The 9146-nt window shown below is 34.9% G+C and overlaps 1 protein-coding gene across 1 annotated transcript; it reads left to right on the top strand.

The window, feature by feature from the left end:
• Positions 1 to 820: 820 nt before the first annotated feature.
• LOC111396364 (protein IWS1 homolog 1-like) lies at positions 821 to 7562 on the top strand. The gene is made up of 11 exons (XM_023022785.1): positions 821 to 997; positions 1210 to 1708; positions 2401 to 2517; positions 4789 to 5009; positions 5093 to 5222; positions 5314 to 5376; positions 5477 to 5554; positions 5893 to 5981; positions 6075 to 6137; positions 6220 to 6373; positions 7219 to 7562. Exons 1-11 carry the CDS (start codon positions 978 to 980, stop codon positions 7315 to 7317), a joined length of 1533 nt encoding a protein of 510 aa, XP_022878553.1. The 5' UTR covers positions 821 to 977; the 3' UTR covers positions 7318 to 7562.
• Positions 7563 to 9146: the final 1584 nt, after the last annotated feature.

Below are 9146 nucleotides of genomic sequence, written 5' to 3'. Positions count from 1 at the left end.
TTTAAGTATTCTGTTTAGGGGTAGCACCAGTTGGTCTGGTTGGTATTTTTCAAGAATCAAATCAAACTATTTACTAATGGAAATTTTGTAAATGAAGATGTTAATTTCCTGTATAATTGTATAACTGAACTTGATCAAACTCGCCTAATTTTTTAATCAGAACCATGTATTTATGGTTCTATCAATCTTATTGCAGTTTCATGATAATCAAAAAAAGGAACACTGTGTGTATATATATATATATTTACAGTTCTTTTACTGTGTATGAGTGAACGTTGTAAGTAAAACAAATTCAAGCTAAATAAGTTACCTTGTTTAATAAACTCAACAATGACTAAGAACTATAATTTCCAACACCTATAACATTTCTTAAAATTATTCAAAGTTACCACCTAAATACACAATCGCTAGTAATTCAAATGCTCAAAAAACATTGAGAAACATGAAATTATATGCTATGAGATATCTATCGAATCATATTAGTTGTGCCTCACTGATCGCAACAAGAACAAGATCAAATTGATTCATTCTGTAACAAAAGGCGAGTAATACTTTAATAAAAAAATCCGAACCAAGTTCAATCTAGGTCCAATTCAGTTCCAACAAATCTAGTTAAATTATTGTTTCTTAATTCAGGTATTCTCCCAATCGAACCATTAGATAATCGATTTGTAAAAAAAAAAAAAAAATGTCAAATTTATGTTTATCATGACCTCATGATATTCAACTTTACCAAACCATAGTGTTTGACTCTATTGTTGTTTAACATCACCCATACACGATGATTTTCACTTTCTTCCCATATTCATTATATGACGTGTGTCCCCGTGTGTGTGTGTGTATATCCCTCAATCCATTTCAATTTCAATTTATATATAAACCCAAATCCAGCGTACCTGACAGCGCTCAGAAAACACAAATATAACGCAGCTTCTCCTTCTGATATCCTGTAGCAGATAGTAATTTTCAAATCAATCATGGGTTATGAAAATGATCCGTAAGTTCCCCAATTATAGAATTAGGGGTTTTTCTATCAGTCGATGCATATATGTAGATCAGGGTTTTGTTGATTGAATTTGGGGTTTTATATCCGTCAATTTATTTTATTTATTTTAACTTTTTCCCTATATTTACACGTGCATATATAGATTTATGTATAATCGACGGTTTTCTATATTGAATTAGGGTTTTTTGAATGATGATTTTCAGTTACCGAGATGAGGATGGCGAGCCGTTAATGGATTTTGAGGAGGATGTCCAATCTGATCGCGATGAGCGTGGGCTGGATATCTTGGAAGATGGAAATGATGATGGCTGGTATAATAACGACCAGCGTGAGCGATCCCCAACTCCGGTGTACAATGATTCCAAGGCAAAACCCAGGAAGAGATTGATTAAAAAATCTTCTTCCACCCCAGGGAAGGACTCCGGTTTCTCAGATTTTGGAATTGAGGATGATGAGGGTGGGGTCCGTAGGGGTTTTGGTGTCGAGGAAGATGATGATGTTGAGGGAATTGTGAGGGATGATTACTCTGATGATGGTGGTAAGAGGAAGAGGGAGAAAGGGAAAAAGAGGATAAGTGACGAAAAGAAGAGGAAAGGGGAGAAGAAGTTTAAGTTGAGGAAGAGTGGAGGGACATCAAGGGACTATGAGGCTGATCCTGAGGTGAAGGAGATGTGGGAAACGATTGCAGGAGGTGATTCCGAGGTTTGTTTCCTTCTGTTATACTAAATTTGAATTTTTAGACGCTGCATTGTATTTTATGAGTTTATTATCAGGTTTTTATAGGTGCATTTAGATGAGTTAATTCAGAAAACTTAGCTAGGATTATGCGAACCTTGAGTGGATTTTTCGATGTTGAAATCTGCTACTTTTCTGTCAAAACTGTAAATTTGCTGGTATGCTCATCAGTTACTTTTCCAGTGTTAGTCTCGGGATGGATTTTTGACGGTGGATTTTTGGTTAAATGGATTTTTATTAAATTATGTGAATATGCTGATCTGGATTTGGATATCGTCAATAAAGTTAAATTTTTGTGGGGTTCTGTTAATTTGGTAAGTTTTCTCATTTATTAAGAACTTAAAAAATGGTATGGGTTTTGGTTTTCGCAAGCAACAATTTAAATCTTTTATGGGGTTATTGGAACAGAATACAACTTTTGGGATGGTGCAAGCTTTATTAAGTTGATGTGGGTACGTATGGAACATATAAAAATGCAATTTTGGGAACTAAATAGCAAATTGACGTAACAAGTGGTTCCGCTGAATCTAAATGTTATGGTGGTTATCTTTCTTGAATTTATACAATTGAAGTTATTATATGACTTCATAATTGTCTGAAAAATACTCTAAACATTTGTGTCACATGTTGTTTACTTTCTTGGTTTCAAAATGTTATAGGATGACCAAGAGGGTGCTAGGACAGTAGATGATGATAATTTCATAGATGACAGTGGTGTGGACCCTGCTCACCGGTATGGAAGTGACAATGAACATTCTCCAAGCCGTGCTCCCCAGGTTGGAATTCTATCCATTTTAGATAACATATTGTGGTCATTTGGCATCAGTAATAGATTGTTTTGTATTAGTTATTTTAATTTTTATAATCTCCAGTGTTGGAGAATTTCGATGATATCTATATGTAGTCCCATTCTTTCAGTGATGTGGGTGTAAAGAATTATGGGCATTACATAAGCAACGTGGAAAAGCCAGGTGTCATAACCATGTTTAAAGTAGATATGTTTTCGATTAGATGTATATATTGTGTGTTTAAATAATGTGACTCATCTAGAATTGAAGCACGTTGAGCACCATTCCGAATGTACAACCAAATTCCTGGCGATTATCAGCTGCCATTTACTTGTCTTGTATGAACATAGATGAGCTAGCTTCATTTGCAGTTTACATTTAGACATCTTTGATGAGTGAGTTTTGATTGTTACATGTTCCTCCTTTCATTTTCTAACAAGTTACTAAGAATTTTTTAATTTTATTTTTTAATTTTTTTATTTTTTTGCATCTACATATTTGCATTTTTGTGTGAAGATGCATATGCGTATCATCTAAATGAAGGAGGGGAATTCTCCTTTTGTTTTGTAACGACCCGACCTTTATGTCCAAGCCATTATGCACGCTAAAAAATGTGCCTAACATATGTTCCTTTTTGTGGATTTAAATTTACGACATCCCTTTATCATTCTAAATGGCATTAAATGTCTTTGAAATTATCTCGCGAGCCATAATTATTTACAGAGAGGAAAGCCGAACACAGCTGTTCTCAGGCTTGATTCATTTATTATATTTTCCCAAATATTTTCTTTGACTATTCTGCTAAACCCGGGTCCAACTACTAGGACCATTGACCAGTCCAGTAGTGCTTCCTGTTAGATACTAAAGACCATTTAGAATGGATAGGTCTACACATCATAATTGGGCTTTCCTTTCTAATATAAGATGGCACTAAATATATGCCCTAATTTGCTCATTGCTTTCTCTTGCATACTCTCATCGTTTTTCTTGCCTTCATACCATGTCCATTCGCATCTCTGGTGACCAGCGGCCTCTCAAGCGTAATGGTTACTTTTCCATGGTTAAGGTTATGTATAAAACACAGATTTTAGTATTAGCATCCATTCTTTGGTTTAGTGTGATTTTTTGGATTTGTTTTAATTATTCTAGAATATTTCCAGTTATGATGACCATTCTCAATCAATTATCGGGTCAGTCTAGATGTTTGATTGGTAAATTTAATTTACCCCCGGTTTACTTGATGTCTGGCTCTATTTGCTATCTATTTTTCTGAGTTCTCTATATTAATATCCAAATATCTATGTTACATAGATTGTAAATTATTCATTAAATTTGCTGAAGCTCTTCATTTATTTTTTGTGAGTTTCCAGCTTTCTCTATAATTCCTATATATTTATGATATAACTCTTCAATTTTATGACATCCTAGATTTATTGCAGTTTGATCATAATTTATCTGATGATTGAACTAGACCCTTAGGCCCAGTTGGTTCTTTCATTCGTTGAAATTCTGTGTTTTAGGGCACTGGCTTGAACTAGTTTCTTCTATTTTACCAACAGAGATTTTTTTTCGCGGCATTCCCTGTTTAATTTTATTCCTTTCCTTGAAATAACTTCTGAAAGAAGCATCATGCAGTAACTTCTGTATCTGTTATTCTGAGTTCTTTTTATCCGTAAACGAGGTTGCAACAGTTAGATTTCTAATTGAAACGTGTCTGTTATACTTACATGGTGCACTCTAATGTAACATATGGTGATGCAATGTGATATGTGATTGGAACAGAACATCGGAATTTAATCTTTACTTGAATATCATTATTGAACAAATTCATTAAGGACCCATAATACACCGTCATTTACAAGGCAAATTTCTGCATATTTATACATGCGTTGTAATTCACTTTCAGTCCAAACATAAATACCTTCCTCATTTCCCTCTCTCTCCATTTCTTTTTTGGTGTGTATTTGGTCAATGCAAAAAAAGATTGGTGGGTTTCTATGGCACACACGTATCTTTTCAGGTTGCGTACTTTTGCTTTTCATCTCTTTGCTTACTGAAGTCTGATTTTTTTCCCTTTTTGAATTTTCTGTCTGCTGGTGATGGATGAGTTGGCATCGTAAATGTGGATGGCTGTTATGTACTTTTTGGTCAAAAATGTAATCACCAGCATATATTTATGTCCACAATATCATTTGAGCAGTGCTTCTGCATGTTCTTTAATGGTGGTGTCAATGGTGAAACCTTTTTCTTTCCATACAGGCAGAAGAAGGAGAAGAGGATGAGGAAATCATACAGCTTTTCAAGATGGGCAAGAAAAAGAAGAAAACTGAGAAAAGTGCTGCAGAAATTGCACTGCTTGTTGAGAATGTCATGGCTGAACTTGAAGTTGTTGCAGAGGAAGATGCAGAATTGAATAGACAACAGAAACCTGCTATAAATAAACTTAGAAAACTCCCTCTTCTTACTGATGTCCTTTCTAAGTGAGTTGCTTTCTTCATTGTTTCTTTGGCTTCTTGTTAATGCAATGTGATAATTTCCTTACATTTGGATTGTTCATTTTCAGAAAGCATCTTCAGCAAGAATTTTTGGATCATGGAGTGTTAACTCTTTTGAAGAATTGGCTCGAACCACTACCAGATGGAAGCTTACCTAACATCAATGTCCGTGCTGCAGTTCTAAAGATCCTGACTGATGTATGAAAATAGTTTCTTTCTTATCTTTATGACGTACTTATTGTTTCTCTTAACATTCTATGGGTGCTAAAGGGGTGTGCTCTTCTTACAGTTTCCGATTGATTTAGACCAGTTTGATAGAAGAGAACAGCTAAAGAAGAGTGGTCTCGGAAAGGTTTGTTTACCGATTTTAGCTTTAGTTACCAATGAGACTTATCCAGATATATTGTGCGGTGGGATGAATTACTGTGCTGGTTATTTTCATGTTTGTGCAGGTTATAATGTTTTTGTCGAAGTCTGATGAGGAGACTACTGCCAACAGAAAACTTGCTAAAGATTTAGTTGACAAATGGGTAACTCGTAGTTTTTAATTTAATAATTACATCGTTTTCAAACATGAAACAACTTTATGTATCCTGTTCTCCACCTTGTTATATTTTTCCATTTTTTTTTCCTGTATACATATACATATTTGGAAAATTTTCGAAGACAAATATATTGATGTTTTCTCTTGAAGCATAAAAAAGTGACACTTTATTTTTAGCCTAAAAAATAATGTTCTTGCTAGTGATTTCTGTGGTCGTTTTTCTTTAAAAAATAATTTTTCTCATTCTATATTATTTTCATGCATTGTTTACGTTTTGGACTGTATTCTTTCAAGATTTAGAAACTCTGGATGTTATTCTCACAGAGTCGACCTATATTTAACAAGAGCACGAGGTTTGAGGACATGAGAAATATTGAGGATGAGCGGATTTTCAGGAGATCTTCTGGCAAAAAGTATGTCTTTATCTTCTGACACACTTAGACATCTGTTATCTATTAGAATACAACTTGAATTTACTGATACAACGTCTATTATGTTTTCTACAGGCCGATGAACAAATCCTCAGGAATGGATTCCCAGGGAGACCTTGATATAGCTGAACTTTCACAGTAAGATGTCATTGTGATTATTATTTGGCATATTCCTGCTACTAATGCATGTAACCTAAGAAGTTTCTGTGACAATATACAGGGGGCCAAAATCTGGCCATTCATCTTCTAGGCAACATGCTTCAAGGCCTGAAGCAATGTCAATGGACTTTTTGGTGCGGCCCCAATCGAAGGTTGATCCAGATGAAGTTCGTGCGCGTGCTAAACAGATAGTGCTGGATCAGCGCCGAGTCAAGGTTAGCTCCTGAATTCAACATTAAAATGCGGTCTACATATGGTAACTTGATAGTAACGGGCTTATTTGTTGGGGAGTAAATATAGATTCATTGATTTGAACAACGATCTGCCATTGGTTCTGTCTGCACTTTGAGTATTTCTCGGAAACTAAATATATTGTTGGTGTGTGCGTGCATCTGATTTCTGTGTCTTTGTGTTGACCATTCTAGTAGAGAAGAGCACTCTCTTTCTGCTAATTGTAGGAGACTTCCTTAGAGGTTCTAATGTCCTTGTAATCCACATGCACAAATTTGACTCAAAACTCATTTTCTTTTCATTGAAAGTGGTAGAAAGAATGTTTTGGAAACACGCCAGGCCAGTTGAATCTAGATTTTTCAGCTTTTTGTTTCCCTGTTATGTGCATTTTGCTTTCAAATATGCAAACTTTTGAGCAGCATTCATTTCCTGCTCATCTCCCCAAATCAAAACCTAAAATAACTGGACTGAGTTCTATTGACTAGTGATGTTTCCTTCATGCTATAAGATCCAGTAAAGAATTCCTTTTGGTAGGAAGGTATTGATCTTCCAATCATTTTCGTGTAATAGAAACCTTCTACTTGCAATGAAGTCATTTCAGAATATGCATAGCTGCATCTTAATGTAATGAATGCAAAGTCACTTCAGAATATGCATAGCTGTATCTTTATGTAGTGAAGCATATCTTTGTTCAAAGAATGCGTGTATTATTCTTCTTGTTGGCCTGCAGAAATTGTATTGTCATTAAGGATCTGATTTGATCTTACTCGTGGTAGTGTGTAGTATTGTACCTGAGTTCCATACTCAAGACACTGTTTTATACCTGCAGATGAACAAGAAGCTGCAACAACTAAAAGCACCAAAAAGGAAGCAACTTCAAGCTACGAAACTCAGTGTGGAAGGTCGTGGCATGGTAAAATATCTGTAGGGACCTCTGCTTCTCCATTAACTAGGATCAAAGAGGATGATGCATTGGGTTAGTGGGAGAGCATGTTTTATTCATTCAAAATCGACAGGTTATTTTATTCAATAAATATCCGAGTTTAAGATCCAGGACGGCATGGATTGGGCTTGAATTTCAGTACTGAGATATCATATTTTTAAGCATTCCTTTTTGGATGGACAATGTTTCAAATTTTCATTGATATTTAGCTTGCTGAAATATGTGGACTAGTGTACATGGGTTCAGTTCTTCTTAGTCCAACATTAGATGAGTACAACCTTTTCAAATTGCATGTGGACTTTAGTTAGTAGTATATATGATCCTATGAGAGTGGAGAGTTTGAAGTTTGCAACCAAGGCCCTTTCACTTTGAACTCTTGGCAAACCAGCCTCTATATAGGATATTGTTTTCGGATTAATCCTTATAGTCTGCTGTAAATCATTTAAAATTTTAATTTATCTCACTGCAACATCAAGTTGTGCTCGGTTGGATTAATAATGTCTCGATTAAACTAGTAACTTGATAATTTGGTCCTGGTTGGGATTTGATATGGATGCCAAGTTATCCACCATTATATAAGGCTGAGGAGTTGAGCCCAAATTCTATAGGTTTTAATTATTTTTAAGAAAAAAATTGCACTCATAGTTATTAAGAAATTCTCAAAGTATTGCTTCCCCCTCAATGCTAGCAAATATACAAATAGGAACTTTGAAGGTTGACAAAGGAAAAAGTTTCGTGTGAATAAAACTTGCACACGGGTTAATCGATCCTAAAGTTGGGGAAAGCCCGATAGTTAGCGTGTGAAGCCTCAAGTCGGACATTAGGTGTGCTCCCAATGGAGCTATTTGCTTGGACATTTTAGTTCTTTTGCGTGATGTAAATTGTGGTTCTTGTTACTTTATTCATCAAGAGGGGATGAATTGGACCACATAATTGCATCTTTTAATTTACTAGTTTCTACTTTCTAGTACTAGAATTTGGATGAATTATATGTCATGTTTTCTTCATCAGTAGTTTGTGATGATAAAAATTAATGATGTCAGCTCGGTTTCACAAATAAAGAAAAAAAAAAAGGATTTTTCAAAATATGAGTGCTTAATATTGAATACGTCTACGTATCAATTTTAGGGATATTAAAGTGAGACTAAATAATTAGAAACTAATATAATTTTGTGGGAATGATTCCGAACTCCCTTGGCGATTGCCTCATGTTGGAGGAAGTATATATCGAAGATAACAATTTTGTAGGAATGATTCCATCTTCCTTTGGACATTTGACAGCGCTCAAATGATGGATCTATTGCAATAGTGTATCTGAAATAATACGTGCAACGTTATGGAACCTTATTATTATTGATCCTAATTATTATTTCTTAGTGAATGTAGGAAGTTGAGCCTACCATAAGGCTTAACATTGCAATTGATGTTGCCTCTGCTTTGGACTACTTGCAACATCATAGCAAAACACCGATAATTCACTGAGATCTCAAATCGAGTAACATTCTTCTTGATGTCGATCTATTTACTAGTTTTGGAGTCACAAAAATTCGTTTAGAACTATCAGTTGGATGAGAATTTCCACCGTTTTGGTCCAAATTTGTCACCATTCAAGAATATTACCCACCTATGAATGTCCAGGTTTTTCAAAATGATTTAGGACTTATTCAACGTCATAATATGGACCTGCATTTACTAGTTTGGAGTCACGAAAAGGGTCGAAAACAAGAAGTTTGTCGAATTTCTGTAGTTTTGATCATATGACATCATTCAAGTGTATAGCATACCATTTGATGTCCAAAATGTATTGAACGATA

Source organism: Olea europaea, chromosome 6 (assembly GCF_002742605.1).
Source record: "Olea europaea var. sylvestris chromosome 6, O_europaea_v1, whole genome shotgun sequence".
NCBI lineage: Eukaryota > Viridiplantae > Streptophyta > Magnoliopsida > Lamiales > Oleaceae > Olea > Olea europaea.
The sequence above is the reverse complement of the archived record's forward strand: the minus strand, read 5'-3'. Positions and strand labels throughout refer to the sequence as shown.